The following is a 21,392-nucleotide window of genomic DNA, read 5'->3' as shown; positions in this document are numbered from 1 at the left end:
ATTCACATTTGCATGTTTTCAAACTGCTAGGTTGGCAGAAGCTGGGACTAACAGTGGGAACTCACCCCACTCTCCGGATTCAAACCGCCAATCTTTCGGTCAGCAAGTTCAACAGCCCAGCGGTTTAACCTGCTGCACCACCAGGGGCCCCCTTATAGTCAGCTTATATAAGTGTATATGCCTAGCCCTCATTCATATCAAAAGTAACAATATCTTCCCTTTCTTTATACTTATTTAAAATTAAGACTTTTCTTTTTAAACAGATGGAAACATATTACTGGATACTCTGCTAGGGTATCCAGTAATATGAAGTCTGCCAGTGTCATGAATACACTGTTTGGAAACACCGAGGGCTTTTTTAAGAACATAGAAATGCTAGAATCCCAGTTATTCAGGCTAGAGAGCTGTGAAATCAGCAAACTTTGTTTGTTTTCAAAGATCAGAAGACTGTTTGAAAGAGTGTTCTGCTCCCAGACTGATGCACAGAAGCCATATCTGCAGGGTCTGTCTTGTTTCGGAAAGATGCAGATTACATTTGATTGAAAGCAACCATATGTAGTTACCCTGGCAATGGAGCAGGGAAAGTTCTGTGTTCAGAACAGGTGGAGCATTGCCATTCTGTGTGCTTCCCAGCATCGCATCTATCCCATTTTTTCTCGCTCCCTTCTTCAAGCCAAAAACATGAGTTACTCACATCCCACTCACCTGCTTTCCCAGGCAGGGCTTCAATAGTCCACTTTTGCCAGGAGACAGCAGTTGTTGCTGCCCACATGTTGCTGTGGCTCCTCCTATGTTTGTACAGGTCACCTTCAGGGTAGAAAAACACAGCATGAGCTGTAATGCAAGACCTGCTCCAAGGTAGGCATACTGCACAAATGTTCTCCTTTTGATCTCAGGGCCCATCCAGACAGTACCTTTATCCCAGGAGCTCCCGTAGCAAACAGGAGGGTGGCTAAATGCCATTCCCTGTAAATTGGGAAGCAATAGCTACAAAATGGCAAAAAACACAAGATTTTCAAGTGCAGGAATATTGTGGACATGAGCCAAAAATCCACATCTTCGAATGTCTGAATGCCCCTGCACTCAGAAATCATGGGATTTTATATCTGGGTTTGTTCCTGGGTTTTAGATATCTGTTCCTAATGGGTCAGTTCCTAAAAAGAAGGTGATAGTTGAGTAGAAGGTGAAAACTTGCTTTGTGTGCCAGAAATTTCATGAAACATGTGGAGGGCACATTTTCTCTAGCCAGGACAAAGTTGTGGCCCTCTGGTCATCGTTGTACATCTTGTTGCAATAAGAGCAATCAGGAACAACACCCTGTATGCACAGATGGCCCTGCAGCTTATATAACCCAGGAACAGAACTTATACAAATATTCGCAGTGGCCATCTTGGATGCTGCAAAATCCCACAATGAAACAGCAAGTGTGGAGGCAGAAATCCCGGGACCAACAGGCCTGTATCTGGATATCTTTTTAGGTCCTGAGGGTTTTGGTTTTTTTTGTTTGTTTGTTTGTTTTTTTTTGCTATTGTTATTTTGCCCCTGACTAAAGCACGCAATCTAGTGCTGTTGGGAACCAACCCCTAGATTCACTGGTTAAACGTGTGTCCCGAAAACAGGAACAGAGCACAACAGATGGTTGCTTCCAGACTCACACAGGATCGGAAGATATTAAGCCGAAATAAGACAGCAAGTCCTCTATAAATGTATAAAACAGGAGTCCCCAAACTAAGGCCCAAGGGCCAGATACAGCCCTCCAAGGTCATTTACCCGGCCCTCGCTCAGGGTCAACCTAAGCCTGAAAAGACTTGAAAGCACACAACAACAACAACAACAACAACAACAACAACAACAAGCCTATCTCATCAGCCAAAAGCAGGCCCACACTTCCCATTGAAATACTAATAAGTTTATATTTGTTAAAATTGTTCTTCATTTTAATTATTGTATTGTTTTTAAGTGTTTTCTTGCACTACAAATAAGATATGTGCAGTGTGCATAGGTGTGACGATGTGTAAGTTTTATTCATTTGGTTATGTGTAGTTTGGACAGTAGTTTAGGGATGGTAAGTATGGGAGATTATGTTTTGTTGGAGATGGTAGCTTGGCGTTAGCTGAGTTGTCATAGCAACAGGGGCGGGGCCAACTGCCTCTTCACGAGGCAGTTGTTTTTAAAAGTCAGTCAGTACGCCAGTGAGCTACTGAGAGGACTGAGTCTCTGGGTGGAGATTCAGGGAATGTGTCTGTAGCCGGTGTGCTATAGGAAAGACTGAATCTCAGGGTGGGGATTCAGGGAATCAATCGGTGACCAAAGTAGTTGCAGAGAAGGACCCAGTAGTGAGAGAGCTACAGGGGGTTGTTGATTCTAAATTAAGAATCAAGGTTTGGCTGGGTTTAAGCCTGCTGTGCCTGCTGTGAAATGTTTTGAAGTCTGTGCCTGAGATTACTCATGAAACCTTTCCAATGTAACCATCAAGATTTGTGCCTCTTTTGAAGAAACAGTTAAACATGTTATACTCCTGTTAAAATAAACTTGTTACTGTTCTCCTCAAGCCTTGCCTGATACAGTTGCTCCTAAGTTGAACAGCCTGCAATAGTAAAGTCAAGCCAGGAAAGTAAACGCTACGCTATCAAATAAATAAAGCCTTCTGTAATTAACAGTCCCTTTATAAAATAGCTCCTAGGTTGATATTGATCGTTGCCTGGCTTCCCTCATAGATTAGGTGGCAGTGGGTGTTTTACCACTCGCACCTTCACATTTGGTGGCATTCGGTGGCATTAAAACGGTCTTCTTTACAATAGGAATTCATTCATTTTTTTTTCAAATTATAATCCAACCCTCCAACAGTTTCAGGGACTGTGACCTGGCTCTTGGTTTAAAAAGTTTGAGGACCCCTTGTATAAAATTTGGAGAGGATGGTAAGGAAATGGGACATGTATCCCCTGCCTATGGTTTACTTTCTTCACTCAGGTATTTTCATCCCAACCAGGCCCCAAGATAATTGTTTGGATTCAGAAGAAACCAAAGTGGAATAAGCTGTAATACTATTTCACCCATATATCAATTTGCCCTGTAAAGTTGCAAACTTGCTTTAGAAGTGATTGAAGCCAATCTGCACTTTAAGAGGTCATGTTTTGTTTGACCCTGAGACTTCTAAGCATTGCTTGGATTGCTCAACCACCTCTCTTACGCATTCAGCTGTTTCTGAAAGAAGCAAACATATGAGCCATACAGGAACACAGGAATGACAATGAGATGATGAACTGCAACTCCCAGCATTCCTCACCAATGACTATGGTACTACATATGTCAGATTCAATACTGTAATCATTCCTTCATGGACTGCCTGCAAGAGGAAATTTTAATGTTTGTATATATTTATGGTTTTATGTCCCAGCATTGAATGTTTGCTGTATATATGTTGTGCTCCGCCCCGAATCCCCTGCAGGGTGAGAAGGGCGGAATATAAATGTTTTAAATAAATCTATATAAATAAAAATATAATGTTCATTTGTGGGATTAACATAACTCATAAACCACTGGACAGATTGAGACCAAATTTGGACACAGTAGACCTATCAGGCCAATGAGTGACAATCACATAAAAACACTGAAAAACACAACAGAAGAGACTTAAAAAGCAAAAAAAAAATCCCAAAAATTGTTTTAAACGCATGCGCAAACCACATGTATACACAAACACACATATATACATATATACACAAACATCCACACACACACACATATACACATATATAAAAACAAAAACCCATATACACAGACTGGGCCACAACAACGTGTGGCAGGGGACGGCTAGTAAATAATAAACATGGTTGCTGGGAATTGCAGTCTAAAAACATTTGGAACGACATGCCTTTCCCACAATAAAGCAAAATGTGGATGAGCCTTTTGGGAAGAAGATACAACTGCTTCTGGGCAAGGACCAGTAGAGTTAACTCCATGCAAGTGTTTTAGACAGGAAATGAACTGAGTACGACTGCTGTGACAAACACTTTGTATAGTATTTGGGCACCAGTCCCCTTTGTCTCCCCATGCAGAGACATGAGAGAAGCCTCCCATAAGTATGGTAAAACATCAAAATATCCAGGCATCCCCTAGGCAACGTCCTTATAAATGGCCAATTCTATCACACCAGAAGCAACTTGCAGTTTCTCACGCCCCTGAATATTTGCCATCAATAAACTAGGCAAAGCAGACCAAAGGAAAAAAAGATACCTTATACCACTCAAGACGAGGTGGAGGGTTACCACCGCTGGCAAAACAGGTGAGTTTGACTTCATTACCAGCTCGGAAACATGTTTCTAGAGGTGGCACATCAATCCAGATTTTCTGAGGTGGATCTAAGGAACAAGGAAGACCAAGGGGAGGAAAAAATAGAAGAATGGGCTCAAAACATGTTGAAACACATGCTGCCAATGCCCCTTGCCGACCCTTTCTCATCCCTGTACTCATGCTCACACATTACTCTGAGGGCCACAGTAGCAGTCTTGGTGTACATTATGGCTTCATTGAAAGCCTCACAGATCAGCGATAGACCATTGTCTTCTCGATGTACTACATATGTCAGATTCGATACTGTAATCATTCCTCCATAGGCTGCCTGAAAGAGGAAGGCGTACTTCACTCAGTGCCATTGTGCCAATTAGATCTCTAAACCTTTTGACTGATTTTTTTCATTACTTGTTCATATTGCTTACCTCTGAGTTGGTGACCTCAGTGGCATTGAGCTCCCTCCAGCCCAGCCACCAGCGTACGAAAACTGGTGGGTTGCTGGGCGAAGTAAAACAAGACAGAGAAATCTCCTTCTCCTCTTGAGTGCTGCTTGAGCCAATGATTTTCACCTGTTCCGGAGGAACTGACATAAAGAAACACATGTGGGAAGAGATCATTCAGCCATTGTTGGACCCTACTCCCATAAATGAACTTTTATAAATAAACTCCCAAAGCAGTTATGATACTCCCAACTTAAGAACCGAAAACGTAACATTGGTGAACAGGAAAAGAGATTTAAAGATGGGCTTAAAGCCAACCTTAAAAACTGTGGCATAGACACAGAGAACTGGGAAGCCCTGGCCCTTGAGTGCTCTAACTGGAGGTCAGCTGTGACCAGCAGTGCTGCAAAATTCAAAGAGGCATGAATGCAGGGCAAAAGGGAGAAACGTGCCAAGAGGAAGGTGCATCAAGCCAACCCTGACCAGGACTGCCTTCCACCTGGAAAGCTATGTTCTCACTTACAGATCAAGAATAGGGCTCCACAGTCACCTATAAACCCACTTCCAAGACACTGAACTTGGAGGACCATCATCCTTGGGCTATGAGGAATTGCTTAAGTAAATGAGATAGAGGTACCAGTTTATTTATTTATTATTTAAAAGTTTTGTATACCGACCTTCTCACCTCTCTTGAGGGACTCAGACCAGTTTCCAACCATAATATCACATACAGTCAATAAAACATCATAATTCATATTACAGTAAAACATTAAAACAGCAATTACATACAATAACTACAATGGTCAGTCGTCACACTGGTCAATTCCTCCATAGTTTCCATTTTCTATTTTTCCTCTTAATCCCTTAGTGCAGAGTTTCTCAAACTGTGCCCCTCCGGATGTTTTGGACTTCAGCTCCCACAATTCCTAAAAGCTGGTAAACTGGCTGGGATTCCTGGGAACTGAAGTCCAAAACGCCTGGAGGAGCACAGTTTCAGAAATGCTGCCTTAGTGCATCTGTGATTGTAAAAAAAATGAGGGAGCAAAGCCAAAACCCCTTTTTTGCTTTGGGAATCCAGGCTTTCCTGGACTCCCAATGACAAAGTTTTAGCACACCTTTACACAGAAAGGGTGTGTAATCATTGCTCTGAAAGGCCTTGTGGAGTAGTTATAAGCAGACGAGCTTTCTGCGGAAAAATAAACCCTTTGGAGGGGAAAACTAGAAATCACAACTTTAAAAAACTGGAATAATTAATGGAAGCACAAGTGATGGGGAACATACTGGAGAAGAACCTTTAGTGTTATCATTTTATTTATTTATTTATTTATTTATTTATTTACATTATTTATATCCCGCCCATATCAGCCCGCAGGCGACTCAGGGGAGTCCATCCTTCATCATGGGATGAAGGATGGTCACAGAGGACATGGGATGAAGGATGGTCACAGAGGACATGGCAGACCTGGTTGAGTATATCTTTTACAGGACATGTTCTGACACTCACAGACCACATGCAGTACGATGCTGGCTTGCAGAGGAATCGTCAATACTTGGTTCAAGGCCTGGCAGGTCACAGTAGCCATGTTGTCTTCTGCTTTGATGCTGATGCTCAGGGAACTCCTGGACAATTGCTTGGCCTCATCCGTCTCCCAGTTAGTAGAAATGACTTCATCATTCTGTAAGGCACAAGGTTGTGGCTGAGATGGAAGGCATCAAACCTAAATGCTTAAGGCATCCCTTAATCATTCAGACGTGACACCTTGCATCTCAGCTTTTAGTCTTGCATCTCAGGAACTAGCATTAGGAACACAAGAGAGGGCCTTAGGGGTGTCAGGAGAGGTGTCCTATTTGGCAAAGGAGAGTTCACTATCAGAAGGGCATCCAAGGACAATCTACTCATAGGGAATCCAAGGACAATCTACTCACAGGACTCCTTAAACGTGCATCCCAGGATTGCGTGTGGATTGCATGGAGTTGGGTCCACTCGAGAACCGTTCTCATGGACCCCCAGGAATCTTGAGCGAGCACCCTGGTCCTGACTCTGCCTTGACCAAGGAGAGCCAGCACGGGATCCCCAGTCGGTGCAAGTCCGCACATGCGCCTTTCTCATGGACCGGTATCCACGGTCCTTGTTTAGAAAACTAAATTTCAACCTCAGAGGCATGGCAGGAAGTATTTATTTATTGTATCAGGAGCAAACTAAACAGTTGTATTGTATTTTAAAACAAAAAACAAAACAAAACACAAAGTTTGCAAACCTGGCATTCTATTAAATGCCCTTTGACCAGTGGCTATCACAAACCTGCATGATCCCTTCAATCTTCAGGAGAGGCCCTTCTTTCACACCTTCCTCCATCACAGGTATGACTTGTGGGGAGGGAGAGAGCCTTCTCCGCCGTGGCCCCCCGGCTGTGGAACTCGCTACCTGGTGAGATTAGGCAAGTCCTCACCCTAGCAGCCTTTAACAAAGATCTAAAACCTTGGCTTTTCCGATATGCCTTTGGAGAGTGGCCATATATTTCATTCCCATTGTTTTCACCTAGAGTGATGGCCTCATATTGCACTTCCCCCCACCCTACTGAAGGCCTAACTCCACTGTTCTGCCCCCTACAAGCTCCTCCCTCACAAAGATACTTTTTCACTGCTATCTCACCCAGAGTTTTATCATTTTATGTCGTGAATTTGGCTTGCCAACTGTGTTTGATTCTTCGTTACATTATTTTGCACTGTTTATTTTACTTGAATGTTTTATTTATTCTATTATGATGTTATTTTTTATTGTTCTGTATTTTATTTTGTTGTAATGTATCGCTGGGCTTGGCCTCATGTAAGCCGCTCCAAGTCCCTTTTGCAGAGATGGTGGAGGGGTATAAATAAAGATTATGATGGTGATGATGATGATGATGATGATGATGATTATTATTATTATTATAGCTGGCCATTTGGACTGCCTCTGGTGTTGCTATAAGAAGGTCCTTCATTGTGCATGTGGTAGGGCTCAGGTTGCATTGTGATAGGTAGTCTGTGGTTTGCTCTTCTCTGCACTCGCATGTTGTGGACTCCACTTTATAGTCCCATTTCTTAAGGTTGGTTCTGCATCTTGTTTTGCCAGAGCACAGTCTGTCACATTTGTCAAGTTGCCCAGTCTTCTGTGTGCCCAAGGGAAAGTCTCTCATTTGGTATCAGCCATGGGTTGAGGTTTTAGCCTGCCACTTTTGGACGCTCGCTTGCTGAAGTGTTCCAGTGAGTGTCTCTGTAGATCTCCAAAACTATTTCTTGATTTAAGGCATTGGTGTGCTGACTGATATCCAAACAGAGGATGGACCGGAGATGTCCTTTCACTATTGGTTGCTACTTTCCAGAGGATGTCAGGTGGTGCAATGACAGCTAAACAGTGTACAGTGTTCCCTCGCTACTTCGTGGTTCACTTTTAGCAGACCCGCTGTTTTGTGGGTTTTTGAAAATATTAATAAAAATATTAAATATTAAATATTTACATCCAGTGGAGACCAAGGAGGCCAGAGACTCTGGAAGTGCGGCCGCCTGAGACACGGCGGGGAAGGCCTGCCTTCCTGGCCTCCATAGACCCGGAAGTGTGGCGGCCTGAGGCGTGATGGGGAAGGCCTGCGTCCCTGGCCTGCTGCTGCCTGTGTGGCTCTGGAGGCTCTGCGGAGGCCAGGGAGGCAGGCAGGCACCCTTGGGATGGACCAGGAGGTGGGTAAGAAAGCACCGGTAAGAAAATAATATATAAAATATATAAAATAATGTATAAATATTAAAATTAATATGGTGTCCCTACTTTGCAGATTTGCAGTTATCACAGGTGGTCCTGGAATGGAACCCCCGCGATAAATGAGGGAACACTGTAATTTCTCCAGTGGTGTAGGGCAGACAGTAAAGATTATGGTAAAGAGTAGCAGAGAAACCACTGGCAAATGTCCCAAGGGAATAGAGGAGTCAAGGGGCCACTGCTGTGGGTTCTGTACATGTGATTCTTAGGATTTTGAAACCATCTATCAGAAATTTTGAGGGATTTTGTTGTCCGCTAATGGGAGGCTACCACAAGGCGGCACTTACCAAAATCTTTTCCATTGGAAGATAATAACCAAGTAAATGTTACATGAACCGTGAAACGGGGAACAATATCATATTGTCTCTGTTTTCCAGCTCCAGTAATTTGGAAGACAATCTTTACTTCTGCACCCAATTAAAAAAAAGGAAATGATTCTTTAAAAAGTAGGGTGCATAATTTTACAAATCCCCCTTCTCTCTTGAGTGGTATGGGAGGCAAATCAAGACCACTACACACGTTGATACCCATTGACCCCAAAACAGGGCATTTGGGAGCTTGAGATCACTGTAAGACTACACTATGGAAGCTTGGGTTATTTTTTCATAAAGGAGGCACAAAACACCTTCAGAGGGCACAGTCATTCACAGTTCTTTCATTAAGACGACACAGTACCAGCTTCCTAGAGCTGAGAGATGAACTTTGGGCCGACAACTCACAGCAGTCATTTTTAATAATCTGTGCGCTGGAGTCCCAGTGAAGAGCAAAGGCTTCCAGCATGATGACTCATCTGTGAGAAGCAGCACAAAACAATGCTCTTTTTTCTGCAAACTTTTGTTTGCAATCTGCTTCATCTGGACTACTGCATTCAGTTCTAGACTCTCCATTTTAAGAGGTATATGGACAAGTTTAAGTGTGTTTACAGACTTCGGGCAAGGATAATGGGAGATATGTGGAATTAAACCGATGCAGAAAGGTTGAAGGACTTGGCATTGCTCAACTTGGTGAAGAGAAGACTGAGGCTGATATGAGTTCACTCTTTAAATACCTCAAGGCTGACCACAAAGCTGATGAAGCTTGTTCTCTATTATCCAAAGGATAGATTGAGGTCTAATGATTGTAAGCTATAGGAAGGATAATTTGAATTGAACATTAGAAAAAAAGCTTCTTGACAGTAACAGTGGTTTGGCAATGGAGCCAACTGCCTAGAGAAGAGTTTCTCAAACTATGATCCTTCAGATATTTTGGACTTCAACTCCCACAATTCCTAACAGTCAGCAAGATGGTTGGGGTTTCTGGGAGCTGAAGTCCAAAACACCTGGAGGAGCACAGTTTGAGAAAGTTAAACAACTAACTTCTGGGGATGCTTTAGCTCAGTGTTTCTCAACCTTCCCAATGCCACAACCCCTTAATACAGTTTCTCATGTTGTGGTGACCCCCAGTCATAAAATTATTCTTGTTGTTCCTTCATTTGCTACTGTTATGAATCGTAATGTAAATATCTGATATGCAGGATGTATTTTCATTCACTGGACCAAATTTGGCACAAATACCTGATAAACCCAAATCTGAATACTGGTGGGGTGGGGGAAGATAGATTTTATCATTTGGGAGTTGTAGTTGCTGGGATTTATAGTTCATCTACAATCAAAGAGTGTTCTGAACTCCACCAATGATTGAATTGAACCAAACTTGGTATGCAGAACTCCCATGACCAAAGAAAATATTGGAAGGTTTGGTGGACATTGACCTTGAGTTTTGGAATTGTAGTTCACTTACATCCAGAGAGCACTGTTGACTCAAACAATGATGGATCTAAACCAAACTCAGCATGAATACTCAACATGGCCAAATGTGAACACTGGTGGAGTTTGGGGAAAATAGACAATATTTGGGAGTTGTCATTGCTGGGATTTATTGTTCACCTATAATCAAAGAGCATTCCGAACCCCACCAACGATAGACTTGGACCAAACTTCTCACACAGAACCCCCATGTCTTGAAGGGACTCACTAACGTGAGCCTCCCTCCAACCTCGCAGCTCTCCCTCACCTGCACATGCGCATCACACTGCATGCCCTTTCTCCCTTCCCTATTTGGAGTCTCAGAAACAGCCCTCCCCTTGGCTGAGAAGTTGGTGGAGAGGCTGGCCAGTCACAGCGGAGGAAGGCTTTTGGTGAGAGGATTCGACGTCTGTTTCCAAAAAGGAAGAGAAGACAAGTGGAGAGATCTTCAGCCTTCTCTTTTAAAGGCATTCCTAAGACCACCAGAAATATATGTTTTCTGATAGTCTCTGAAACCCCTCTGGTGACCGCCCACCGGGGGTCCTGACCCCCAGGTTGAGAAATGCTGCTTTAGCTTGAAACTCTACCTTGAGGAGGAAGATTAACTTAAGGGCCCATGGGATCCCTTCCGATTCCTTGTTTTCACCATTCTATGCCTATGCCTTGGAAATCATTTCTTTCAATCCAAAATATTGTTAAAATTAATGTCTTGTGTTCTGATCACAGAGGATCTTGGCAAGCATCCAAGAATCCTTTAATGTTGTCTTGAGCCTTCTGCTTCCTGATTCCCAGATCCCCATTTTGCAAGAATGCTCCCTTCCTCAGCACTTCTCCTCTCTTCCATCCCAAACTGCAACTCCAGGCAGATTCTCAGCAGTACAAGCCACCCACACGCAGCCCATTTCCTAATTATCGCCACCACCTCAGGTGAAACTCCTATCTAATGAAGTTTCTCCAGAAAGAGTAGGAAAAAAAGAGTCAAAGAAGTATTGCAGTACAAATACATATTATGCCAGCCTACTCCAGAGATAATAAAGGATCTTTGTTAAAGAAGAACCAATAGCCTAGATTAGCCTCCAGCCTGTGCAAAAGAAGAACCATAAAGTCAGTTATTCTCAGCCTGTGAGTCCGCAGGTGTTTTGCCCACAACTCCCAGAAATCCCAGCCAGTTTACTAATGTTAAGATTTCTGAGAGTTGAAGGCCAAAACATCTGGGGACTCACAGGTTGAGAACCACTGTATTAAGTTAAACTTCCTCCTCAATGCAGAGTCTCCAGCTAAAGCAGTGGTTCCCAACCTTTGGTCCTCCAGGTGTTTTGGACATCAGCTCCCACAATTCCTAACAGCTGGTAAGCTGGCTGGGATTTCTGGGAGTTGACATCCAAGACATCTGCAGGACCAAAGGTTGGAATCACTGAGCTAAAGCATTTCCAGCAGGTAGCTGTCCATCTTTCTCAAACTGCGCTCCTCAAGGTATTTTGGACTGGGTTGTTGTAGGTTTTTTCGGGCTATATGGCCATGTTCTAGAGGCATTCCCTCCTGTTTTGGACTTCAGATGCAATTGAGGGCATAAATCCCAAATTCTTGTGCCTTTATTGCACGAGAAGCTGGAATTATAACAAGAAGAAATAGATCGTCAGCCATGGAGGTCTTGGAACAGCATGCCTTTACTGTTTTTGTTTGTTTGTTTTTGGCGCTGATGCTAGTGTGATGGATTTAGAACACTGCAATATCTACATTCTAAATCAATAAGCAATGAAATTCACAGTGTGGTTTTTGTCACTTGCTCTTTCTCAGTCTGAGGCTGGATCTACACTGCCAGATTATCTGATTTGAACTGGATTATTTGAGTCTACACTGCCATATATTCCAGTTGAAAGTAGATCATCAGCATTCAGAAACTGGATTATATGACAGTGTAGATGGGCCCTGACATTGTCAGGATGGTAGAAGTGAGGAAAAGAAGAGCTATGTATTTTGACTTGAACTCAGTAGAGGAAAATGTAACTTAATTGTTGATAAAATATAATAAAAGATATAGGTTTCCCCTGACATTAAGCCTAGTCATGTCCTACTCTGGGGGCAGGTGCTCATCTCCATTTCTAAGCTGAAGAGCCAACGTTGTCCGTAGACACCTCCTAGGTCATGCGGCCAGCATGTCTGCATGGAGTGCTGTTACATTCCCAGAGAAGCAGTACCTATTGATCTACTCACATTTGCATGTTTTCGAACTGCTAGGTTTGCAGAAGCTTGGGCTAACAGTGGGAGCTCGCCCCAGATTCAAACAGCTGACCTTTTGATCAGCGAGTACTGCAGCTCTGCGGTTTAACCTGCTGTGCCACCAGGGGTCCTTAAAATATAATCAGCGAATAAATAAATACAGCTTTTATCACCATTGTCATTGTCATCATTTTTGCTGTTTTCGTTTTGTTTTGCCCCAACACACAAACACCAAAAGTGTTTTTAGATAGCATTTCTAGCTGTTCAAAGTTAAGGGTCATAATAGGTTGTTGTTGTTTTTCGGGCTGTATGGTCATATTCCAGAAGCATTCTCTCCTGATGTTTCGCCTGCATCTATGGCAAGCATCTTCAGAGTTCGTGACCTCATAACCTCTAAGGATGCCTGCCATAGATGCAGGTGAAATGACAGGAGAGAATGCTTCTGAAACATGGCCATACAGCATGAAAAACTTACAACAACCCAGTGATTCCGGATATGAAAGCCTTCAACAACACAAGGGTCATAATATTTCTCTTTACTTTGGAAAACATTTGATCAATTTCATAATTTAGGAGCTGCTCTAACATTTCTTGCTTGCTGAATTTGTTACTGCACTTCATACCTCACAAAACTGGGAAGGACCCCCTGCTATGAAGGAACAGACAGCTAAAGCACTCCCAAAAGATGGCCATTCAGTCTCAGTGTAAAGAAGGGGATTTTAAAAAGCTGTCCTCTGAGGCAGTCCATTACACTGCAAACCAGTAATTGCCATTACTGTGCTGGGAAAAGCAGCCTAAGAGGATGTTGAGATCCATATTTGCCCTCCATATTCACAGGTGTTAAGGGCGCAAGACCCCTATTGAACTGAAAAACCATTAAAAACAAAAATTCTATTTTTTAGACTGCAGTCATTTACCCAACAAGCACAGCAAGGACATTTTTGTATTGCAACTCTCAATCCCATTCTTTCAAATATCAGTCAGCATGCCAACGCCTTAAATGAAGAAATAGATTTTAAAGATCTACAGAGATATTTGCAGGAACACCTCAGCAAGCGAGAGTCCAAAAGTGTCAGGATAAAACCCAAAACCTCAATCCATGGCTGATACCAAATGAGAGACTCCATCCTGGGCACACAGAAAACTGGGCAATCTGGAAGGCGCTGAACTGACTGCACTCTGGCATCATGGAGATGCAGAGCCAACCTTAAGAAATGAGGCCACAAAATGGAGTCCATGACATGCAAGCGCAGAGAAGAACAAACCAGAGACCACCTATTACAATGCAGCCTGAGCCCTGCCACATGCACAATGGAGGACCTTCTTATAGCAACACCAGAGGCTGTCAGGTTTTACAATGTATTATAATGTAATATAGCTGAGTCATGCACTGCTAATAGGCTTCTATTGGAAATGGTGAGTCATGCATTAACTGTATATAGGACATCATTTGGGGAATGTGTTCTGGCCTGGTCCAAATGAGTGTTAATGATGCAATCCTGGGTTTGAGTTAAGTCAATGAGTTGGGAATCAATCAGTGTAAATGTATAGAACTGTATATAAGGAAGTCATGTACAGTGTATTCTCTCTCTCCTTGTGCTGTGATGCTGTTTGCCGAAGGCTCTGTGTAACTGATTAAAAGAACCTGTCTGCTAAGACAAGATATAACCGTGTGCTGTGGTAAGTTTGTAGTGTCATCTAGATTGGGGGGGGAGAGAGAGAGACAGCAGTAAAACTGACAATAGCCAGGCATGTGCTCAAGTGTCTGTAAAGAGTTCCAGAGTGACTGCAGTCTGTGGGAGCAGTTGACTGAAAATACTGTGCAGGAAGAAGCAACTGGAAAGCACTGAAGTTGTGCAACTGATCTGCTGCTGAATTGTGAGATAAAACATGACAGAGGCACTCCAAGTGGCCAACTACTAGTCAAAGGACATTTAATAGAATGCCAAGTTTGCAAACTTTGGGGGTTTTTTTGTTTTTGTTTTTGTTTTTTTGTTTTGTTTTTAAATACAATGCAACTGTTTGGTTCACTCCTGATATGATAAATAAATGCTGCCTGCCATGCCTCTGAGGTTGAAATGTAGGTTTCTAAACACTGCGGATAACAAGGACCGTGGATACCGATCCATGAGAAAAGCGCATGTGCGGACTTGCACCAACTAGGGAGCCCAGACTGGCTTCCCTCAGTCAAGGCAGAGTCGGGACCAGGGTGCCCCTTCAAGATTCCTGGTGTACCACGAGAACAGCTCTGGAAGTCGCTGAACAGAGTGCCCTCTGGCATCATGAGATGCAGTGCCAATCTTAAGAAATGGGGCCAAAAAGTTGAGTCCATGACCTGCGAGTGTGGAGAAGAGCAAATCACAGACCACCTATTACAATGCAGTCTGAGCCCTGCCACATACACAAGGGAGGGCCTTCTTATAGCAACACCAGAGGCACTCCAAGTGGCCAGCTGCTGTTCAAAGGACATTTAACATAGTGTCACATTTTTAAAACTTTGTGCTTTTAAATACATCACAATTGTACACTTGGTTCACTCCTAATACGATAAATAAAATACCTCATTCTTTTCCTGCTACTCACAAAACACAGTGGAGCCCCTTGACTCTAACTCAGCCCTCCAAATTCTCATGCTGACCTTCATCCACTGCAGGGTTGCCAATGGGTTTCCACTCAAAGAAAGGCAGGTCAGTTGGAGGTCCTTGCCTTTTGCTATAGGGTCAGTATATCCTTCAATATGTGGGGGCTGAGGTGGGACTGTTGAAGAAGAAAAAAATAAAATTGAATCAGTAAGTATTCAGAAGATGCCAACATCTTGTCAAACAGAGCTTAGGAAGCCCAGAAGTTCTGTACCAAGGTGGGAACTGTCTTTAGTATATTGATCTGAAAGCTTAACCTGTACACCAGTGGTTCTCAACCTGTGGGTCCCCAGGTGTTTTGGCCTACAACTCCCAGAAATCCCAGCCAGTTTGCCAGCTGTTAGAGCAGTGTTTCCCAACCTGGGGGTCAGGACCCCTGGAGGGGTTGCGAGGGGGTGTCAGAGGGGTCACCAAAGACCACCAGAAAACACAGTATTTTCTGTTGGCTATGGAGGTTCTATGTGGGTAGTTTGGCTCAATTCAATCGTTGGGAGGGTTCAGAATGCTCTTTGATTGCTGGTGAACTATAAATCCCAGCAACTACAAATCCCAAATGTCAAGGTCTATTTTCCCCAAACTCCACCAGTGTTTACATTTGGGCATATTGAGAATTCATGCCAAGTTTGGTCCAGATCCATCATTATTTGAGTCCACAGTGCTCTCTTGATGTAGGTGAACTAAAAGTCCCAAAACTCAAGGTCAGTGCCCACCAAACCCTTCCAGTATTTTCTGTTGGTCATGGAAGTTCTGTGTGCCAAATTTGATTCAATTCCATCGTTGGTGGATTTCAGAATGCTCTTTGATTGTAGGTGAACTATAAATACCAGCAACTACAACTCCCACAGGACAAAATCAATACCGTCCCCCAATCCCACCAGTATTGAAATTTGGGTGTATTGGGTATTTGTGCCAAATTTGGTCCAGTGTATGAAAATACATCCTGAATATCAGATATTTACATTACTATTCATAACAGCAGCAAAATGACAGTTATGAAGTAGCAATGAAACTAATTTTATAGTTGGGGGTCACCATAACATGAGGAACCGTATTAAGGGGTCGTGGCATTAGGAAGGTTGAGAGTTTCTGGGAGTTAAAGGCCAAAACATCTGGGGACCCACAGGTTGAGAACCACTGCTGTACACTATGAGCCAAGAACATTGCTGGAACACTATGATGTCAACAATGTACAAAATGAAATCCAAAAGGAAACTGGAAGTCTTTAAATGCACTGTTTCTTAAGCTACCTGATATGGGCACCAATGACTCTCTTAAATATGTTGCAAATATCTGCTTATTATCTTTTCCATCCAAAAGAGAAAAGTTACATAATAACTTCAGATTTATCATGAAAGTTGGGCAATGTTTCCTTCAGTACAATTTGCAGAATCGTCACAAAGAAAATCCATGAGTGTATTAGTTAGTTCATCCTTTCATAGACCAAAGGGGTCTAATGAAGAAACCCAAGCCACTTTCATGAACTGGATTACTCAGGATGAGGTCAGAAAGCATTTCTGAGGGGTATTCTGCTGAGAGCTGCATCCTGCTAGTGGGTAAAACCTGTGGTGTGAAGATAAAGCTCAAAGAAGGTGCATCTACCTCTTCTCTCCTTCTTCCTCTTTGTTCTCTCTTTCATGCCTATCCAGCAGTCATAGAATAATAGAGTTGGAAGAAACCACATGGGCCATCTAGTGCAACCCCCTGCCATGCAGGAAAAGCACAATCAAAACATCCCTGACAGATGGTCATTCAGCCTCTGTTTAAAAGCCTCCAAATAAGCTTCTACTGAACTCCGAGGCAGTGAGTTCCACTGCTGAACAGTTCTTACAGCCAGGAAGGTCTTCCTAATGTTCAGTTGGAATCTCCTTTTCTGTAATCTCCTCCAGGTGTTTTGGACTTCCGCTCCCACAGTTCCTAACAGCTGGTAAGCTGGCTAGGATTTCTGGGAGTTGAGGTCCAAAACACCTGGAGGTCCAAAGGTTGGGAACCACTGTTTTAGATATTTAAACATGGGGATCATGTCTCCTCTCAACCTTCTCTTTTTCAGGCTAAACATATCCAGCTCTATAGCCTGCTAATCATAGGGAAGGTGGGCAAAGAGAATTTGAGCCTTAAGTGTTGTCTATAGTCACACTGTGGAAAGGTACAGGAATGAATACATGCCAAACCAGCTCATAAATATGGAAGACAGCAAGAACACACTTACTCAACCAGTTGTTCTAGCCTACTTCCAACATTCTGGGACATTGGCACACTTTAATACAGACTATGCACATAAAATCTAATGTACATCATTCCACAGCAAATGGTTCATTACCAGATTTTATCCAGGGAATCAACTGTGTGAAATCAGCCCATACACATTCGATTTTATGTTTGACGACTATATTCAAAGCAGTGAGGTAGTGGTTAAAGGCTGAAATATAGGCACTCAGCAAAACAATGCCCAATCACCATAGAGAATCCTCCCCAAACCTGGGGCACTATGGCAATCTTATTGACAAAGCCACCTTTACAGTTCAGGGGTAGAATCCTATCGATAGTCTCACATCTAGTAAGCCCTGCATAGGTACACAAAATTTTTTTGAATCTTCTAGAGTAGTGTTTCTCAACCTGGGGGTCAGGACTCCTGGGAGGGGGGGAGTCGCAAGGGGGTGCCAGAGGGGTTGCCAAATTCCATCAGAAAACATAGTATTTTCTGTTGGTCATGGGGGTTCTGTTTGGGAAGTCTGGCCCAGTTCTATCATTGGTGGGGTTCAAGGGACTCTTTGATTGTAGATGAAGTATAAATCCCATCAACTACAACTTCCAAATGTCAATGTCTATTTTCCTGAAACTCCACCAGTGTTCACATTTGGGCATATTGAGTATTTGTGCCAAGATTGGTCCAGATTCATCATTGTTTGAATCCACAGTGCTCTCTGGATGTAGGTGAACTACAACTCCAAAACTCAAGGCCAATGTCCACCAAACTCTTCCAGTATTTTCTGTTAGTCAGGGAGTTCTATGTGCAAAGTTTGTTACAGTAAGTCGTAACAGGATCAAGTGTGTGTGTGTGTGTGTGTTAAAGAAAACCTTATACTGTTGATTATTATTATGACCTAATGTAGGTCAACTAGTAAGTTTGGACCACACCTGGTGGGGTATAACTGCATGAGTTTTAGAATACAGTTCAGCTTTTGCTCTGAGGAGCCTTTGCTCAGGCATTTTGCTCAACCATTTGTATTGCTCTCTCATTTGGATGAAGAAGCCTTATTCTGTATTGCTTACAAGGACTATGTAAGTTTGCTTCACTGCTTTTGTTTGCAATACTGCAAGTTTATGTTTTAACTCTGAAGATAAGAGTAAAGATATTCTGTTCATTTTCCTCTTGCCTGTGTGGAGTGTTATTGTGTCTTCTGCATTGGACCTGACTGCAACCCGCTATGCGCAACAAAGTTTGGCTCAATTCCATCATTGGTGGACTTCGAAATGCTGTTTGATTATAGGTTAACTATCAATTCCAGCAACTACAACTCCCAAATGACAAAATCAATTCCCCCACAACACCACCACTATTCAAATTTAGGCATATTGGGTATTTGTGCCAAATTTGGTTCAGTGAATGAAAATACATCCTGCATATCACTTATTTACATTACAATTCATAATAGTAGCAAAATTACAGTTATGAAGTAGCAATGGAAATGATGTTATAGTTGGAGGTCACCACAACATGAAGAACTGCATTAAGGGGTTGCAGCATTAGGAAGGTTGGGAAACACTGTTCTAGAGACCACTTAAAAACCACTTCCAAAGTACATCAGAAGCACTTTATTTCGTGGTTCGTGCAATTAAATCCTTCCTCATCACCAGATCCTCCTCCCGATAATTTACATTGTCCTATCTCCCAGTGTTTTGAAATTTTATCCTTGAATTTGGCCCTGTCCAGTGAAATCTTTTGTGTTTTAATGTTTTATTTTATATTGTTGTGTTGCTTATTATATTGGTTTTGCATTTTATGTATTTTATTTTCTGGTTCTGTTATGTTTTTGTGTTATATTGTGTGTACTGTACTGATGGGCGTAGCCTCATGTAAGCCGCACCAAGTCCTCCTGGGGGAGATGGAGTGGGGTATAAATAAAGATTATTATTATTATTATTATTATTATTATTATTATTATTACATTGTGGGATCTTTTTTTCTTTCAACACCTTCCACATTTCTTATGGTTTTAGGGGGAAGGAAGGGGAATACTTCCAAGATGTGTCTGGTTGAATCTGTGGATACAGAATCATCCATGGATGCAGAAGACTAGAATTTACCAGCAGACAGCTGGACGGTTTGGGATGGATCAGCAAGATGTCCTGGCTCAAATTCTTTGAACAAGAGCAACAAACTCCCCCAACCCCCCTTCACACACATACACACACTAGTTCAGCATAAGGATTCTTGTAATAACTCATTTGCAGACTTAGATTTATGCATACATTTCATCCCATGTGTTGTTTGCAGGATGCAATGCATGAAATTGGTGCTGCCCTCTGAGCCACACTTTTTTGCACTTTGATCCAATTCAGTGGGCCTTGGGGTTTAAAATCAAAGCAGCAGCAACTGAGTTGGTTCCGTGGGCCTAAAGACTTCCCATGCCTGCTCTAAAATGCGCAAATGATACAATAACTAAGTCAACATCATCAAAATAATAGGATAAGAGCTGAAGGCGGGTAGGGTAGGAAAATGGATTTGAGGCTTCCGCTTTGAATGGCAGGTCTGCTGATCCGCAGAGGAAATCAAACACACCCACGCCCAAGCAGACAGTCTACGAATCATCATTCTCTCCTCTTCTTTTCGTTGATAAAAAAAATATTGCATATTTTCCTGATTAAACTGACTAATATAGGTCATTCCCATCATATGCCTGTGTGAGCTCTGACTCTTTTGTCTCTCTTTTTAAAAGACTGAAATTCCATTTATTATCTTGCGCTGCAGCTTCCCCTAGCTTGATCTTGTCTGTTTGCTTTCTCTGCAATGGAGTCTCTTGTTTCTTTTTTCCTTTTATTACTTAGAGCCCTGGGTGATCTCTCTCTCTCCTTTCTCCTCCACGTTCTGCCCTGCCTTTTTCCTCTCCCCATCCCACTTCCCCATGTGTTTGTTTTTTATTAAGAGAGTAATAAAGCACTCTCCTTGGGCACTTCGTTGCTGTTATAATGATGTTGCCGTAGCCCCAGTAAAGGTCTGACAAAGCATTCTGTATGACTTACACAGGATGTTCATGGTGAAGGCAACAACCGATGGGATTATAGCAACAGCGTTGGAGGCTCTGCAGGTCAACCACTGCCTATTGTCTAAACTCCTGGGGGTGAACCTGAAAGAAAGCAGAGAAGGAGTCTTGGGAAAGAATTCGTTGCCGATATTTGAGGAGTTGCCCTAGCCCTTTTTTTCAGTTTCTTTAGTTAGTTATTATATTATCATTGCAAGTCTGGAAACATTGCTTTTGTGGATTACAGTTCGAAAAATACACCAGACAGATTGGGCCAGGGATGCTATCTATATAAATAAAAATGTAATGTTAATTTGTGGAATTAACATAACTCAAAAACCACTGGATGAATTGACACCAAATTTGGACACAAGACACCTATCACAATCGAAACTCGTGCACCAACTGCGACCGTACCTCGGAAAGGCTGATCTGGCCGGGGTGGTCCATGCCTTGGTCACCTCTAGATTGGACTACTGTAATGCACTCTACGTGGGGCTGCCCTTGAAAAAGGCTCGGAAATTCCAACTGGTCCAACGGGCAGCGGCCAGGATGTTAACTGGTGCTCCTTACAGAGAGAGGTCAACCCTCCTGTTCAAGGAGCTCCACTGGCTGCCGTTTATTTTCCAAGCCCAATTTAAGGTGCAGGTGCTTACCTACAAAGCCCTAAACGGTTTGAGACCATCCTACCTGCGTGACCACATCTCCGTTTATGAACCCACGTGCACACTTCGTTCATCCGGAGAGGCCCTGCTCGTAATTCCACCTGTGTTGCAGGCGTGTTTGGTGGGGACGCGAGACAGGGCCTTTTCCGTGGTGGCTCCCCCACTCTGGAGCACCCTCCCCAAAGATCTTAGACAGGCCCCTACATTGGCAGTCTTTAGAAAGAACTTGAAGACCTGGCTGTTCCGATGTGCCGTTCCAGAATAGGAAAACTCCAATAACAAGTCCCAGAAGCACTTTATTTTAAGACTACTGCACACTGC

At 42.8% G+C, this 21,392-nt stretch overlaps 1 protein-coding gene across 1 annotated transcript in view; it reads right to left on the bottom strand.

The window, feature by feature from the left end:
• Window positions 1-21,392, bottom strand: part of NPHS1 (NPHS1 adhesion molecule, nephrin) — a 103,527-nt gene that overhangs the window by 67,203 nt on the left and 14,932 nt on the right. Inside the window, exons 7-13 of the mRNA XM_067460668.1 lie at window positions 20,408-20,511; window positions 15,166-15,284; window positions 6,238-6,409; window positions 4,719-4,876; window positions 4,480-4,621; window positions 4,237-4,361; window positions 706-807 (exon numbers count right to left, since the gene is read on the bottom strand). Of these exons, the coding sequence (XP_067316769.1) occupies window positions 706-807; window positions 4,237-4,361; window positions 4,480-4,621; window positions 4,719-4,876; window positions 6,238-6,409; window positions 15,166-15,284; window positions 20,408-20,511 (922 nt within the window). The remainder of the gene's footprint in view (window positions 1-705; window positions 808-4,236; window positions 4,362-4,479; window positions 4,622-4,718; window positions 4,877-6,237; window positions 6,410-15,165; window positions 15,285-20,407; window positions 20,512-21,392) is intronic.

The sequence above is a fragment of the Anolis sagrei genome, chromosome X (genome assembly GCF_037176765.1).
Source record: "Anolis sagrei isolate rAnoSag1 chromosome X, rAnoSag1.mat, whole genome shotgun sequence".
Taxonomy (NCBI): domain Eukaryota; kingdom Metazoa; phylum Chordata; class Lepidosauria; order Squamata; family Dactyloidae; genus Anolis; species Anolis sagrei.
The sequence above is the reverse complement of the archived record's forward strand: the minus strand, read 5'-3'. Positions and strand labels throughout refer to the sequence as shown.